At 59.3% G+C, this 16,821-nt stretch overlaps 1 protein-coding gene across 1 annotated transcript in view; it reads right to left on the bottom strand.

Moving 5' to 3' along the window:
- The window catches only part of HMCN2 (hemicentin 2), a 37,529-nt gene extending 21,262 nt beyond the window's left edge, over positions 1–16,267 (bottom strand). The window contains exons 1-27 of the mRNA XM_075112435.1: positions 16,033–16,267; positions 15,074–15,144; positions 13,929–14,087; positions 13,557–13,679; positions 12,541–12,712; positions 12,077–12,183; positions 11,751–11,871; positions 11,394–11,654; positions 11,083–11,227; positions 10,700–10,821; positions 10,339–10,611; positions 10,090–10,231; positions 9,347–9,474; positions 8,988–9,101; positions 8,685–8,834; positions 7,781–7,975; positions 7,290–7,385; positions 6,798–6,922; positions 6,366–6,510; positions 6,110–6,222; positions 5,690–5,846; positions 5,318–5,480; positions 3,711–3,838; positions 3,452–3,560; positions 2,931–3,100; positions 2,253–2,348; positions 1,959–2,135 (exon numbers count right to left, since the gene is read on the bottom strand). Coding sequence (XP_074968536.1) covers positions 1,959–2,135; positions 2,253–2,348; positions 2,931–3,100; positions 3,452–3,560; positions 3,711–3,838; positions 5,318–5,480; positions 5,690–5,846; positions 6,110–6,222; positions 6,366–6,510; positions 6,798–6,922; positions 7,290–7,385; positions 7,781–7,975; positions 8,685–8,834; positions 8,988–9,101; positions 9,347–9,474; positions 10,090–10,231; positions 10,339–10,611; positions 10,700–10,821; positions 11,083–11,227; positions 11,394–11,654; positions 11,751–11,871; positions 12,077–12,183; positions 12,541–12,712; positions 13,557–13,679; positions 13,929–14,087; positions 15,074–15,144; positions 16,033–16,267 — 3,997 coding nt within the window. The remainder of the gene's footprint in view (positions 1–1,958; positions 2,136–2,252; positions 2,349–2,930; positions 3,101–3,451; positions 3,561–3,710; positions 3,839–5,317; positions 5,481–5,689; positions 5,847–6,109; positions 6,223–6,365; positions 6,511–6,797; positions 6,923–7,289; positions 7,386–7,780; positions 7,976–8,684; positions 8,835–8,987; positions 9,102–9,346; positions 9,475–10,089; positions 10,232–10,338; positions 10,612–10,699; positions 10,822–11,082; positions 11,228–11,393; positions 11,655–11,750; positions 11,872–12,076; positions 12,184–12,540; positions 12,713–13,556; positions 13,680–13,928; positions 14,088–15,073; positions 15,145–16,032) is intronic.
- Between the last annotated feature and the right edge of the window lie 554 nt (positions 16,268–16,821).

The raw sequence follows: 16,821 nt of genomic DNA, 5'->3' as shown, positions 1-16,821 counted from the left end.
ACTCTCCTGCCCAAATTTTGGAAAGACCTCTTTCTGCATCGTCACTGAAATCTCCCCGCAAGACTCACGCAAACATTGGTTTTTTCCTCTCCAATACCCATTCTGGTGGGGATTCTCACCCTCCAGCTCCATCATTTTGCAGAGCTTTAATATTTCGGGCTTAGTGTTTTCCAAGCCAGACAACTACCCCAGGTACACATTGTACATATTATACATATAAACAAATGGTATATAATATAGTACGTGTCTGTGTGTGCGTCTGTGTGTTCTCTCTCTCTCTCTGCCCCGATGAGCTATTCCATCCGCAGTGGCCCTTACCCCACACATCAAGGTTGTAGTGTTTCTCCGGGCGGCCGGGCGCCTGGCACGTGTACCTGCCCGCATCCTGCACGGTGGCTCGCCCGATCTGCCAGAGCAAGCAGAGACAGTAAGATGCTCTGCAGCAGAGCTGGACCTACACAGCCCCTCCCATGGGGGAATGCTGTGCCAGCAGAAGCCATGGGGATGGGATCAGTGTGAGGAGTGGGAATGGGGCTGAGCCATGGGCAGCAGGGAGGGACACCCCCTCTCTCCCAAGGGTGGGGAGGGGGATACGGGGGTCATCACAGCCCCATTTCCCCTCCCATCCTCTGCAATACTCCAAAACATCACCTGGAGCATGGTCCCCTCCACAGACAGCTGCACACCCAGCTTTGGTGTGAGCAAGCTCCCGTCCTTCAGCCAGCGGGACCCCTGAGGGGGGACCCCAGGGGCCAGGCACTCCAGCGTCACGGGCTGGTTGACGGTGACAGAAACATTCTCCTCCTCACCCAGGGCAGTGGAGGGCACTGGAAACAGATCAACAGGGCAACACCTTCCCTTTTGGAACCCCTCCCCAGAGCTGGTCCCCCACAGCTCTGTGCACTTGCGAGGGGGTGGAGGAGTAGCTCCATAGTCCCAAGCATCACCTCCAACCCCACAGCCACACTGGTGGGAAGGGGCCTGGGATTCACAGGGGTACTTACACCGCACCTCGAGGGCAGCCTCACGTCTGTCCTCCCCCACAGCACTGCTGGCTACACACGTGTACGTCCCCGAGTCCTGGAGGCGAGCAGCAGGCAGGGACAGCATGCGCCCGCCAGAGAGGATCTGTGCTTCCCCGAGACACAGAAAGAGCCCCGATGAGCACAAAAATCAAAGAAACTCACAGGCAGCTGTGCTGCAAGCCTGCACACAGGAACATAAGCCTGCCTTGAGCCCATACTCATCACATCCCAGGGACCCTCTGCCCATCCATGCCCCTGGTGGCAGGAAAGCCCAGTGCAGGGCTGAGCAGGTCTGTGCTCCCACAGACCAAACACAGGGCAGGTCTGGGCAACAGTGCAGCTGCTCAGCTCCAGCAATTATTTTTTTTAAAAGCCAGAGCAAAGGAAAGGATATTTCTGGAAGGGTGTCCCCAGTGAGCCCCCCGCCCCATCAGAATCTGTCTCACCTGCAGGCCACCTGCCACCACGCTGGGCACCGGATTGCCGTCCTTCAGCCACAGCAGCAGTGGAGCTGGGGTCCCTGTGGCATCACACTCCAGCATCACTGGCTCATTCACCACCACTGTGAGGGGGCTGGGGCCAGCTGTGATCCGCGGGGGCTCTGGGAGGGCAGAGATACGTCACCAGGGGCAGCAGGGTGCAAAAGGGACAGGGCAGGAAGGAGACACTACAGAGTGGACCAAGCGGTACCCATTCATGGGTTAGCCGTGGTTTTCTAGGACATTGCTTGGGATGAACACAGGGGATTGCATGGCTGGAATTGCAAACAGGGCAGAGGACATGGGATCTAATAAAACCGTCTTCCAGGTACATGTCCCAATGGCTGGGACAGCCCCATTGGAGTCATGCATACACGAGAGGTGCTGCGGGGTAGGGGGGAGGCACCCAGCTCTCAGGCAGCTGCAGTCCTTCCTCTGCTCACTGCAGACTCACCAGTCACCTGCAGGCTGTACCAGAGCTCAGTGACACCAGCCACGTTGGAGGCCACGCAGCGGTAGCTGCCAGCGTCAGAGAGCTGGGCACGCTGGATCTCCAGGTGCTTCCCATCCCTGGACAGTGTCCGGCCCAGTCCAGCCGAGACCTGTTTGTGCCCCTTGTACCAGGCGATGTCTGAAGGGAAGCAGGGACCTGAGCTGTAAGGAGCGATATTGCTGCCCCTCTCACCAAGGGGAACCAGGAAAAGCCCCCAGGACACATGAGCAAGAGCGAGGGAGAGGACCGACTCACCAGGAGCAGGCAGCCCTGAGGCTAGGCATTCCAGCGACACGGTGCCATTCTCCACGACAGCCAAGTCCACTGCACTGGGTTCAATGATTGGGGGCACTGCAACACAACCCATCCAGTCATCAGCTCTGTGTGGCCCAAGCCAGCTGCAGCCACAAAATGCAGTGCTGTGGGGCATGGCCAGGCTCACTGGGGCTGGGAGAGCACCAAGTCCTGAGAAAGCAGTGGACAGGGCTCACTCCCCGCTCTGGGAGGGGTCCACATCATCACGCGATGCCACTGCTGCTCCCCAAGTCAGCTAGCAGATTTGTTGCCCGCTAGGATGAGGTATCCATCCTTCCCAGGGCAGGGGTCTCCACTCCCTGCCTGGTTTCTTACCTGGCACCCTCACCATCACATCCTGCGATGCTGACCGAGGGGTGCTCTGGCCAGAGGGACTGGGAGTAGACCCTCCACCGGGAAGCACCCGTCAAGGACGGATGCTATGGTTTACCGTGGTGTCGGTGGCCATCAGCCCTCAGCCTCAGGTTAAGAGTGGCAAGGGGCAAGATCCCAGCGGATCAAGCTAGTGACCCTACACCTCCCAAAAAGCAGAGCCAAGAACACCTGCTCCTTTGGCTGGCCACGTCCTCCCTAACGCATAAGATGTATAGCAGGTCTCACCCCAGATGCTGCACTCACCTTGCACTGAAACCTGTACCTCTGCCTTGGCTACCCCTGCCCAGCTGCTGCCCTGGCAGATGTAGAGCCCTTCATGGCTGAGCCCCACGCGAGTGATCAGCAGGGTCCCACCATCCTCGGACACCACTGCACCGTCCCGTTCGCTCAGAGGGTGCCCATCTTTCAGCCACCTGCAAGGAGGGGGGCAGGCAGTGAGTCCTTGGACACTCCCACCACCCCTGGGCCCACATTTCTGCCCATTGAGAGAGTGAACAGAATGGTGCTGGCAGTGAGGACTGTCTCCTCGTCACTTGGAAAGAGACCTCTAGGAAGAGCAGGATCCCAGGGGCAAGAAGCAGGACTGATGCCTCCCATCCTAAGGGAAAACCCATGCTGGGGTCTCCATCACCCATCCTGAGCCCCTATCCCGATCTCTGCTGCAGCTTTGCATGCTGGGCTGCAAAGCACCTTCAGGGAGTTATGGAACCCCTAAGGGAACTCAGGGGGACATGGTCAGGTTCCCTCCACTCTGCAGTACTCACTGGATTTGGGGTGTGGGGATGCCCATGGCACGACAGTGAATCCTCAGGGAGTTGTTGGCAACGGCCGTCAGGTGGCTTTCCCCATCACCGATCAGCAGCTGAGGGGGAGCTGGGGGAAAAGGGGACCTCAGGCTGGGACCACCCTAGGGGCCAGGCACAGGAACATGGAAGCAGCCGGGGACCTGGAGGGTGCAGGCCTCCAGTGGTACATTAAGACCCCCAGTGTGTGGGAAGAGCATTTTAACCAGTAGACGTGAACCTTGGACTCGCAGGCTGTAGCTGAGCGAGGCATTCCCCGCCACATTCGTGGCCGTGCAGGTGTAGAGGCCGGTGTCCATCACCTGGGGCTCGGCCAGCCGGAGGGACCCTGAAGGGAGGACGCTGTACCTTGAGGGAGCGGGAACAGAAGAGCTGGATGGGAGGAACAGCCACGTCCTCCATCACCTACCCCTGGGCAGGAGCTAAGGGCTGAGAGCTCACCATCGCCTTGAGACAGCCAAGACAAGGTCCCCAGGACCATCTCCTGCCCAAGGAGGGCAGCAGAGCTGTCCACACGTGCAAAATCCCTTTGCTCAGCTCCTGTGAGAGCTCAGCGTGAGGCAGCAGTGCGAGCCACCCACCCAGTGGGACAGGGCTCCCTGCAGCTGGAGCTGGCTGTGATCTCGCTCCTCGCATTGTCTGTGCTCCACAGACATAACATCATCTCAGCCCATGGCTGCAGATCCCTCCCCATGAGCTCCCATAATAAATCACCCAGGCACGCGAGGACAAGCCAGCTGAGATGTGGGGAGCAGCCATGGGAAACCAAACAAGAATGACACGGCAACACAGTCCCTCCAGAAGAGCAAAACCAAGATGCCTTCCTGCTTCTCCAGGTCGCAGCAATCCTCAGATGCAGGGAACAAAGTGATTAATCCCAAGATCAGAGCCGCGATTTTACAGAGCCCCTTCCAGCATGGTGCTAACGTTCTGAGAAAGCTTGTCCTGCTTCCAAAGGGGAAGACCAAGACACTCAATAAACACATATCCAACCACTTTCCAGGTTATCTTCTCCCATCAAATCACATTAAATGACTGTCCCATGGCTGCCATCAGCCTCAACACATGAATTTGGTCCTCTAGATGTCACCCACCAGAACAGGACTGGCCTTAAATCCATGTCCCAGCACAGACAAAGCCACCACTGGACTTACAACTGTGTGCCATACCTTGTCCCAGGAGCATTTCAATGCCTAAAGTCCACTAAGTGATCCCAACGCCCAGGCTGCGAGGAGCAGGGGAGGCTGCAGCACCCCAGCCTCCCCAGCTGTCCATCCTCCTCTCCACACTGCTCTCCTCCTCCTCCAGACCTCAAAACTCTTCCTCCTCCTCCATGCCCTGCAGCCACCTGGGTGCGGAGCAGCATCAAGCCCCGGTCCAACACCTCCCGCAGGGATCTGCCTTCCCCAGGCACATCCTCGGCCTTGCTGCCTCCAGCACCGTGACGGCACAAGGCAGGAATGCGCACGAAGGCAGTTGGGCGAGCAGGGCTGAGAAGCTGCTCTAGAGCCGCCTTCCCTTCCCAACCCCAGCCCTGTGTCCAGGGCAGGCATGCAAAGGGTCAGGAGCAGCTGCTCCATCCCAGCAGATGTTTGTGTGATGAAAAAAAAGCCTGGTGATTCTTGCTTTTCTCTCCTTGAAGAGCAGAGCTAATGCTGTACCGGTCAGCTGGCTTGGCTCCTGTCAGAGCATTGAGCATCAGCCACTTGATGCCAAGGATGCCTTTCGCATCTCCCTGCCAAGCAGCTGAGGCCCTTCATGGACCCGACACCCCTCTGGGGAGACACTCCTAATGGATCGTGGCCTCATCACCACAACTCTCCTTACCTCACGGTGGTGAGAGGCAACGGCTGGGACTCCCGGGTCCACACCACCAAGGGAGGGGGATAGCCTTGAACCTCGCAGGGCAGGGTGGTCTCCTGCCCAAGCACAGCCAGGACGGTTATGGGGTCTGATGCCTGCGATCCATTCACGCTGATCCTGGGCTTTGCTGGGTGGAGAGGGAGCGCAGCTGGTGCAGGAACACTTCAGGTGCCCCACAGCCCTCACTGCTGCTCTTCCCTTCTCGCGAACCCATCTGGCACCTGGCTAGGCGGCCCAAGGAAGGTAGGAGAGTCCCCAGGTCACGCTCTCCCCACCAGCCACCCTCCAGAGCTGCTTCACTAGGAGCTGGCACCAGGGCCAGTCCCGGGCACTCACTGCTGACGGAGAGCTGCGTCTCCCGGCTGGAGAAGCCTGCCATGTTGGTAGCTGTGCAGAAGTAGGTCCCAGCATCCCCAGGGGAGGGCGAGTGGATTAGGAGGGTCCCATCAGGATCTATGTGGTAGCGAGGGCTCAGGGAGATGGGCTCTGTGCCCTGCAGAGGAAAGGAAAAGGAGGAAGGCAGGCAGAAGAGACTCTCCCATGAGCCGACCATCCCAAGGGCAAGAAGAGGGCTCTGGACCCATCAGAGCAAGCTACCTCCCAGTCCCGGCTTCCCAGGGCGCTTGGTCCTACCTCCCCAGGCAGTCACAGCCACACTGGCAAGCTACATCCCCTCCAACCGTGTTACCCCACATGCCAGGGTGACCCATAGCCCAGCTCTCAGCAGGATGGCAGCCTGCCGTCCCTGTCACCTACCTTTGCCCAGGTGACAGTAGGGGGGGGCACGCCGGTGGCATTGCACCGCAGGGCAATAGCCGCTCCCTCAGTGGCGGTGATGAGGACAGGGCCAAGCTCAATGCTGGGAGGAACTGGGAAAGAGGAGAAGCACCTCAGCCTGCATGGCCAGGGCCACATCCACCAGAGAGAGAACTGTGCTTTACAGGTTAAGAAGTGCAGAGGGCACCTGCCCCTGTTCACCGCAGTGTGGGGACACCCAGCACCCTCTTCTCACCGTGGATGACCAGGGACATGTCCTGCCTGTGCGAGCCAAGGGCGTTGGTCACCTCGCAGGTGTACCTCCCCGCGTCCCCCTGCGACACCTGGTCCACGTGCAGGCTCCCATCAGCCCGGACGGAGTAGCGGCTGCTCAGAGCTACCTGGGTACGGGCAGAGAGCAGAAAGCAGGACTGATGGAGGGGTCAAACATCACCATATTGCTGTGTCTTTGGGGCATATCTAGAAACCAGTTCTTGAGTAGTAGAAACATTCTGATGCAGTGAGGAACCCACCTCACCCTCCCAACCCAAATCCTCCCCTGGCATGTTCCACCAGCAGCTCTGGCCCCACGAGGTTGGGGCACCCATCCTGCAGCAAAGCCCCTGCCACAGGGCTGCACTCGCAGCTGCCCACCCACCCACCATCCTGGTGGGCACAGAAGCCTCACCGGCTGCCCGTCCTTCAGCCAGCGGCGGGCTGGGAACGGCCTCCCGGCCAGGATCACACAGGGCAGCGACACAGGCTGGCCTGGGAGCGCACGGACCACAGGGGATGCAAGAGCTATTTCTGGGGCTGCTTGAAAGAGGGGAAAAGGAAACAATATTAATTGAAGATAAACGGGCCAGGAATGCTCAGGAGAACAGATCTGGAGTGCTTTTCTTCCAAGGTCCAGACCTTGGCTTGGCACAGGCTGGCTCCAACATTCAGTTCCCCAAGAATGTGGGGATATTTGTCTACAGTTTGGGGTCAGCGCATTAAGCCAAGAGGTGGAAGGGCATTATCCAAACCCCGCACAGGGTGGGGTGATTTGCTGAGCGTTCACCACGGCCGGCTCAGGAGCAGACATGGCTGGACGGCTCTGCCGCTCGCTCACCCCTGGCACGGCTGGTGCTGGCAGCAGCCAAGATCAATACACCAACAAAAGCACAAAAAAGCAAACCGTGTCCAGTGACGGTGAGCTTGACCTCTGCTTGGATTTTCCCAAACTCATTCTGGGCTTCACAGATGTAGACAGCCTGGTCATCCAGTGAGGCACCTGGAGAATGGTGGGGAGAAGCCTGAGCCTGGCAATGCCTGAGCCTAGAAGGGCTGGAGAGCCCGAAGCAGGCTCCAGGACAGGGTGACACCACCCTCCCCTGCCCTGCCCTGCCACCACCTCCAAGGGGAAGAGACCCTACAGCACTGGAGGCTTGCAGGCTGTTATGGCACAGCTAAGCTTGCAAGGGGTAGAAGTGCAAATAAACCCACTACATCTATGCTTTGCTACCACAAAAGGAGTGGGCATGGGGGCTATTCCTATTGCTGGGACACCAGCCTGCAGGAGGCAGGGGTAGAGCACCTGAAGGTGACACCATATAAGCCTGCACCCGGGGAGGATGCCCATGCACGCTCTGCCATGCCAACGCACTCTTGCACACTCAGCTCTCTTACTGTCAATGAGGAGCTCAGCAGCCTCCAGTTGGCTGGAAACACCATGCGGCCCATGCCAGCCCGTCATGGGCTTTCCATCCTGCCGGGACCAGGCAATCCGTGGTGGAGGAGAGCCCTCGACGCGGCATAGCAGGCTCACGCTCTCCCCGACCTCAACCGCCACATCCCCCAGGGGCTCAGGAAAGTGAGGGGCAGCTGGAGAGAGAGCAGTGGAGAAGGAACTCAGGCAGGTCCAACACCTGCTGCTTCCCCGTAGCAGGCTTTGTGCACCGCCAAGCCTGGAGAAGAGACAGGGCTGCAAAACCCATAAGCTAAATGCCCTGAAAAGTTATGAGAGTGACTTAAAGCATTTGGTGTTTTTCCAAAGCTGTTGCAGCCATTGCAGTTTCCATCCCTTCCAGTTACACTCGGCACCCCCCGGCTCAGCAAAACCCCTTGCACTTTTCCACCTTTAACTGCTTCAAGCCTTACTGCCCTCAACACAGAACCTCCTCTCTTCCCCCTCCCCAGGGTCTTCCATCCCTCCTGCCTCCAATGGGAAGCCCTGAGCATCTGTTGGGGTGCCTGGATTTTCAGACACAGAGAAGCCAACCCCCACTTCCACCTAATCCCACTAATTGCATTTTGCATCCCCAGTCTTGCCCCAAGCCGTAGTGTCCCATGCAACAGCATCTGCACCAGTCTTCTGCCACTTCTTGAGCCGCTTCCCTCCCCCTGACCCTTGGAAATCCCACCAGACTTCAGCCTGCTTGTACTGAGCACTGACATCCCTGTGCTGGGAAACCCGGGAGCTGGGGGCAAGGGGAGCCTTTGGAAGCAACAAGCAGGAGCTGAGCCAAGAGGAAGAGTGGCGGGAATAGGCTTGAGTGCTTGGTGGGACCCAAAAGGAGAGGCAGAGACTTACACCCCACGTCCAGCACTGTGCCTTCAAAGGTGATGCCGGACTCGCCAAGAGCCTCGCAGACGTACTGCCCCGCATCCTCCTCCCGCACCGCCTGCAGCCGCAGGATGGCACGCTGCGTGCCGGGTGGGAATGCCGCCACCACCTGCTTGCCTGCCACGAGACCCCCCGTGTCAGCATCCCGAGTGCCTCTGGGGGTTCCTCCCACCATTGATCCAGGGGACTCCACGTGTGATGTCCCTGCAGGGCAGTGGAGGGCCCCGGTGAATGGAGGGGGTTTATTCCCCAGTTCTGCTCCAATCTCACCTTTGTACCACATGATGTGGGGTGGGGGGACCCCCGAAACCCAGCACTCCAGGGTCACGTCTTCTCCCACCAGTGCCTTCAGGCTGGGCGTCACTGCCAGGATGGCGGGATGCTCTGTGCCACAGGGAAAGAGATGGCTTTGGTGACTCCCTGCAGTGGCATTCACCCCGAGGGGGCCCCAGAGCCCTGGGAGCTGCCCCCAACACCCTCCATCACAGACAACCCCATCTCATAGCTCGCATGCTGTAAGGTCCCAGCCGGCAGCCAAGGGACAGCAAGGAGGGGTAATAAATCCCTCCTGCAGCAGCTCTGAGCCCAGGCCCATCCCAGGATGCTGCCGGCCAGTGGGGAGCAGGTACCGGCGAACTCCAAGGTGATGGCTTGCTCGTCCCAGCCCAGCGCACTGCTGGCGTAGCAGCTGTAATTCCCTGCATCCTCTGGGACGGCAGCCCTGATGTGCAGGGAGCCCTGAGCATCCATGAAAACCCTGCAGCAAATGGGGAGAGAAGGAGAAATGAGCCCCGTGAAAATGGAGACAGTGAAAAATGTGATGAAATAAGTGAGCAGGCTTAAGGCCATCCTGCACACATGGTAAGCGTTAGGCATTTGATAGATGTGGGTTAGTACTTAAAGCCAGCTACACCAGCTGCTGCAGGGAAGGACATTGGTTTGAACCAGGGAAAATCATTGAGAACTGGGATTTTTCATCTCCAAAGTAAAAAAACCTTCCCCAAATCCACTCCAGCACTCACAGCCCAACACAGGCAGGGAGGTGGAAGCCAAAAGGCAAAATAAATTAAGGGGAAGCACTAGGAGTATTTTGAGACAAGCACACACCGGGTGTGCAAAGCACCTCAAGCCCCCCTCGGTGGGGATGGTAACCCAAATAAGGCAGGATGGCTTAAGAATAAATATATGAAATTAAGGCTAGCAGCATGCCAGCCATCTCAGGTGGACAGTTTGGGGATATTGCAATGCTTTCCTCTCTCCAGAGCTACGGGCAACACCAAGGCCCTCTCCCTCAGCACGTGCATCCCTGCAAGGGGAGCACCATCCCCAGCGGGACAGGGAGGATGAAGGCACCCAGGTCCCCATGGGTTACCTCTCTCCCTGCTCCAGCGCCCAGCCCCAGTGCTTCCAGGTGGTGTGGGGCGGGGGGTGGCCCCCGGCCGTGCAGTTCAGCTGCAGGTCCTGGCCCCTACTGAAACGCTGGGGGCTGGCGTCGACCTTCACCCATGGTGCCTCTGCAGGGATTGGAGAAGGGCTCAGCCCCTGAGTGCCATCCGCCACCTGCCCACCCATGGGGCAAGGCGTCACACAGGCCAGGGTCCTGCATGGGGGCAGAACCTACCCTGGACGAAGAGCCAGAGGGAGGCGGTGGCGGTGCCGTGGGCGCTGCGTGCTATGCACTCGTACAGGCCCCCGTCCCCCAGCTGCACGTGGCTGATCTCCAGTGAGCGGTTCTGTAGCAGCCTGGTCCGGCCATCCCCTGGCTGTGCTGTCTTCCCGTCCCAGCTCCATGTCAGGTTGTAGGGCACGTCGCCCAGAACCACGCAGGACATGACCACGTCTTGGCCCGGTGAAGCCGTGATGTTGCCTGGGGCTACGAGGCGTGGTGGTGGCTCTGCAAATGTGGTGCACCAAGGTGAAACGAGCCCGTGCCCAGCCACAGAGACTCCTGGGCACTGAGGCTTGGCACAAGCAGTCCCCACCTGAGACAGAGACGTAGGCACGAGCTCGCGTTGCCCCAACCATGCTCGTGGCCGTGCACTCATAAAACCCTTCATCAGTCTTGGACACTGCAGGGATCAACCAGCTGATGTTCCCTGAATTCCTACGAAAAGGGAGACATTACAGGGTCAACCCCACCCTGGGGCTGCCGTGCCACCACCCTGCTCCAAATCTCTGGGACTTTTTTCCATCCAAGACAGGCAAAGGGGTGCACCCCCAGCTCCTGCACACATGTCCCTTGGGATTTTCCTCTACTGCCTTGGGATGCTCAGAACTTGCAGACACTCGGCCGGCACAGCTCAGCGGGCTGTTTCTGCCCATATGGGTCCATCCTGGAGCCCACTGGGCCAAACCAGAGGCTCACCTGAAAAGCCGCTCTTCCCCAAGCTTCATCCTACACCGGCTGAGCTGCAGGCGGAAAGGGACCTCGCTTTGTGCGGAGCAGGAGATCAGCTGAGGCTCATGGTTGTAAGCCTGGATCTTGCTGGAGATGTTCACTTTGGGTAGACCTGGAAGCAGGTGGGGACACGCACATATGTAACACTCCTTGGGAGCTCACCAAAAGCTGCACAGGGAAGCAGGATTAAAAAATACTCAAGCAGAAACCAAAGCAGAGGCGGTGCTGGAGCCTCTGGTCCCTTCTCAGCACTCTTGGGGAGCGTGGGGACCACTCACCGGGGACCACGCTGGTGTAGGTGACCCCAGAGAGGCGGTGCAGGGGGTGGCCCTGGGCATCTTCACCCTTCACCTTCAGCAAAAAGTCACCCGGGGGGACACGGAGCAGCGAGCCCACCCAGAGCTGCCCCGAGGTGTTGGAGAGGGGCTGCGGGGGCAGCGAGAGGAGGGCATGCCCAGAGGTGTTGAGGAGCTTGATCTCCTGCAAGTGCCCAGGTGGCTTGAGACCAGTGCAGTTCACCACCACAAAGATGGGCAGACCTGGAGAGAGGGAAGGGGAAAAACAAGCCAGCCATGTTCCTGGCTGCAAGAAGCCCAGACACACCATCCCTGACCCTGGGGCAGCACAAGCCTCACCCTGCACCGGCCGCTCCCCCAGCTGGCTGGCCTCAAAGTCTGGCTGGGTGGAGAAACTGGCTTGAAAATTAATGTTGCTGATGCCCGTGATCCTCAGTGAGTGGCGGCCACTGCTCTGGGTCTGGAAGCGGAGCGAGAGGTGCATGCCAAGGGCAGGGGAAGGGGGAGGCGATGGGGAAGGGGGGAGGTGGCAGCCAGCCCCTTCCAGCCTGCTCACACATCATCTGCCTGGCTGGAGGTGGATGGAGGAAAGCCCGTGCCGAGTTGGCTAAATAGCCATCAGGGGGTGGGAAGGGAACAACACTCAGGGTCTGCCACCAGCCTACCGTGACCAACCATGTCCCTGGCTTGTGGGGCTCCACGGCCACCACCATGGCTGAGTTGGGGATGATGAGCAGTTCCTTCAGGCCTTGGCCTTTCTCAAGCATCTTTCCTGAAACAGCAAGAGAACCTCTGGGATGGGCAAACTGGGTCCATCCCCTGATCCCTGCAGGGGGCCAGGGGCTCATTCTCAGGGCCCACTGCAGTGCAGAGCCCATCACACAGCTCTCACAGCCAGGGCGGCAGAGAAAACCCTCCTAACACCAGAGGCAAAGCTAACCCAGGAAGGGAGCAGAGCAGATGCACGTGGTGCTTGATGAGGGCTTTGCAGCTCATTGCTTCTTTATCTAAGTTTTCAGCGCAGGGTTTGGCGACGCCCATGCCTGCAGCCTCCCGTTTGTCCTGACCTGAAGGCTCTCTGGGTCCCAAAGCATCACCCCCCACCCCCTCCTCTCCCCAGGGCTCCTACCTGCTGGATCCCGGACCTCGATCCCTGGGGCAGGGCCACTCAAGGAGATGGTGACCTCCTTCAGGCTAGGGTCGAAGGGGATGGCCCACGTGTGCTCCCCGCCATCCTCGTGGTCCGTGGACAGTAAGTGGACTTTGGAAGCCTGGATGGCCTCTTCCACCCACTTCAGCACCTGGGGCACGTGGAAGAGGATTAACCCCGATCCCCCTTCGCCACCAGCCATGGCCATTTCAGGAGCAGGGCTGTATTGCACCGGGTCAAGATCTCAGGCATGGCTGCAAAACAGGGTCTGGGCAAGGAGCCAGCCCCAGCTGGGTCTGGTGAGTGCCAGCTTGATGGTGGCACAGGGACAGGTGGGCAGGAGCTGACAGCCCTGGCTGGGCCTCCCTTGCTACAAGCAGGTACAAAAGGAATTGAGTAATTTGGTGTAATTGTTATTGCCAAGTGGCTTCTGCTCAGCCACTTGGATCAGGGTCGTTATTACCCCCATCTCACTCATGGGAATAGAAATCATTAACACACACAACAGCTGGAAGCTGGGCAGGGGCTGTCACCCGGGTTCTACTACTGGGAGATGCTGCTTGGTAATGAGCAGAAAAGCACTTTACTCTTCCTCATGTCTCTGAGACTTCACAGGTGCACCAGTCGAGCTTCAAGATCAGAAGCACAGCGGCTCCTCTCTCTGTGGCCAGGCCACTCGCCTGATTCCCAGGGTGCTGAGAGCAACAGGAGCACCCCAGCTTCAGCCTCAGCCTGAAGCAGACACCTCCCCTCCACAGGGACAGGCGAGCCAGCTCATCCCAAGGATCACGCATGCAGCCCAGCAGCAAGCTCCAGGGCAATCAGCCTTCTCCAGCCCTCGCTTCGGCCTCAGGCTAAAGCAGGGCTCCCTGAGCAATCTGGAGGCACCTTGGGCATGAGGATTAACCCCAGGAAAATATGAGAGCAGCTGAGCCGGGCTGGACCACCATTGCTTTGGCCACCCCATCCGTGCTCCTGAAGGTCTCCCCACTCACCTCTGTCACCTGCTGCTTGTCCAGGTGGAAGATCTGCCCAGAGCTGGTGGCTGCGATGCGCTCGTACACTCGGTACCCAGGGTGGCTCCTGTCCCCGCAGTCCCCCGTCAGCACAAATACCACCTGCCACAGCAACGCTCCCCATAGCATCACACACAGCCACGGGGGGTCTGTCCATCCCGGGGAGGGGACGCAGCCAGCATCCACCAGCCCTCAGTACATAGAGCCAGCCCAGGGGATGCAAATTCACCCCACTAACAGGCAGCGTAGGGAGGTTTGTTGCTGCGGCTCATTGCCAGGAGCTGCTGTCGTGCTGCTGCAGCGTCCACCCGAGCCGGCCGTTGCAGGGGGCCAGTGGGCAGTGCTGCTCACCTGGGTCTGCTTGTGCTGCAGCAGCCGCAGCAGCTCCTCCTGCTGCTCGTAGTCCTTGGCCCGAGCATCCGAGAAGACGTAGATGAAGGAGCCAGGGTGTGAGACCTCCACGGCCAGCCTGATGGCTCCCACGCTCATCTCCGGGCAGTCCCCTCCACCCTGTGGCACACAACGAGGGACGTGGCACGGGCACCAGTGGCTACCCAGTGCTCAGCCCTTCCCTGCTGGGCTCCCGGCAGGATCCCACCGAGGGTCGGCTCATGGGGAAAAATTGCACCAGCTTGCTGGAGTCAGCCCAAGCGCAGCCAGAGCAGCGGGATGGTACAGCAGGGGCACACAGGATCACAAAGACCTGTCCCTGTCTCACCACTAATGAGGATTAAACCACCCATTTGGGGATCCAGCCTCACAGAAGCCGCTGGCTTCCCACAAATGCCTTTAGCAGACACATTAGTGCCCACCCCAGCCCATTGCCCCCCTCCGTGGCAGCTGAACCAGCCACCCCAGGCAAGCACAGAGGCACAGTGAGGACCAGCTCCCAATTCCACAGGGCTTTGCACACCGAAGGGCTGTGAAATGATTTGCAGCCACAGCTTTACACCTCCCGCCAAAACACAGCTGCAGCCTAAGGGAAACGCCACAGGGATTTAGCAATACATGGGAGGCAGGGCAGGAGCAGGGATGGATAAAACAGGATTAAACTCCCAGAGAGTGTTTCAGCTGGCAGAATGCAGCTGAAGTTGTTTTTTCAAAAAGTAAAAAACTCAATTTGCAAGGAGCAGTTCTGGAAGAAGATAATTTTGGTTCCACGGAGAGTCTGTGCAAACTCTCCCGGGGATCACACTCCCACTTTGGGACAAGGGCTGTGAACCAAGAGGGCTCTGCCCCATTGCAGGAGCCTGGGGCACAGTGCCAGGGTTACCCACCCTCTCCATTCCCACCCCAGTGTGGTCAGCCTCCAGCAAGCCCAGCTCAGCCCCAAGCCCCCGTCACACTCCCGAGGGGTTGCCAGCCCCAGAGCAGGGCAGGGATTGCTCCCAGGACAAAGCACCATGCAGGAATGCAGGGCCAGGCTTCCCACCAAGTGCCAAGAGCCACGCACCAAGCCAGCCATGGAGCAGCACCATGGGGCTGAGGATGCCTACCTGGACATGGAGCTCCCGCAGGCGCTGCTGGAAGAGCCAGGGGTCCGCAGTGAGGGTGGCGGGTCCCACCTCTGTAAGCACACCGGCACCACCTCCTCAGCCTCCTCTGGTGCCATGTGTGCCCAAGCACCTGTCCCGGCTTAAACACCCTTATGGAACCTGCGAGACTTAAGCATCTACCCTGGCTTGGCACCAAGCAAGACATGGATCTGGGCAGACCGGCACCATGTCCAGGGACACAGCCTGCACCGGGGAAGCTCTTAGCAAGGGTGAGCTGCAAACCCACACCCTTTTCTGCTGGGGAGGCTCCCAGCAAAGCAATGCAGAACCCATTTACTGCCTCTGCCTCTGCCTCCTTGCCTGTCTGGCTCCAGCGATTTTCATTCAAACTCAGTGTTTCTGCTGAAAATAAACTCATGGTCCCACTCTCCTTGTAGGGGGTCAGGGCTCTTGGAGAGCAGCTGCTGTTAATGGGTGTGCACAAAAATCCCAAGGCAAAAACCGGGACAGAAAGAAACTGTTCTGGCAGTAAATTACCAAAATCTCTTAGCAAGTGGTGCTTTTGCTGGGGCAACCTGAAAGCACACTGTGGACTTGTACAGAAATGCACCCCCCCCAACTGACCGGGGAGATTGGGACAGGCTGGAAGTAGAAGAGCCACCCACAAACAGGTGCCAGCATTACTGGGATTAATCTGGTGAGAAATAGCTTGCCCCGCGCCTGCAGGGCAGCTTGGGGATGGGAGCCCTTGCCCAACACTGTGCCCTCAAGCTGCAGCTCATGCCATGCTGGCATCCTCATGGCAGCAGCCACTGGGGCATTAAAAAGGTGGAGAAGAGACAGTGCAAGCACTTGGGAAGTGCACACTACAGCCCCAAACCCATCCAGAACCGCGCCCCCAGCTCCCTGCAGCCCCATCCTTCAGTGAGACACATGCCCTCACCCTGTCCCAGCCGTACCTGGGTCGTGGAAGGGGACCAGCGCATAGTTGCTGATGGGCTTCATGCTCCTGCTGAGTGTCCGCTCCAGGATGCGCGAGGCCCCGTCCATCACCTGCACCAGGTCGTCGTACATGGAGCCGGTGACATCGAAGACAAAGGCCAGGGTGGCCCCGCCAGTGCTGGGGGGAGGCTCGGCGAGACTGGGAGCCAGCAGCAGCCAGAGACCCACAAACACCCCTGCGTGGGGTGGCATCGTGGGGGAGACCTTCGGGTGCCAGGGACACCCCTTCTGCCCTCACCCCACTCCTTTCCCCAGACCCCCTGGGCACCGTCCCTGCACCAGGGAGGGACACGGGATGCAAGGGGACACGTGTGGCAGGGCCAGAGCAGGGACCCCGGTCGGGGGACGCCCAGCCACCCGCAGCTGCAGACCCGCTCCTCCAGCGTTCAGCTTCTGGGAGGGAGGGAGGGAAAACAGGACTTTTGGAGCCAGCGGCGTGGCAGGGAGGTGGGTGGGAGCAGGAGGAAGCCTGGATGGGGATGTGGGGATTAGGAAGCAGGTCCTGCAGCCCATAGGATTGTCAGAAATACTGCCCAGGCCCCCTCCTCGGCCCTGACCCCCCCAGATCAGACCCCCCCGCTCTGCCGGGGGGAGCTGGGGGTTAAGGGAGGACATGGGGGCTCACAGCTGAGCGCCTGTGGGGAAACCCTGCCAAACCCACAGCAGGGGGGAGGAGAGCCAGCTGCAAAAGGAACCCCTCTCTTGGAGGCAAAGGGCTATGCCCAGAATAGGGGTCTGCAATGGGG

The sequence above is a fragment of the Phalacrocorax aristotelis genome, chromosome 17, assembly GCF_949628215.1.
Source record: "Phalacrocorax aristotelis chromosome 17, bGulAri2.1, whole genome shotgun sequence".
NCBI classification, from domain to species: domain Eukaryota; kingdom Metazoa; phylum Chordata; class Aves; order Suliformes; family Phalacrocoracidae; genus Phalacrocorax; species Phalacrocorax aristotelis.
Note: the sequence above shows the minus strand (reverse complement) of the source record. Positions and strands in the feature narration are given on the sequence as shown.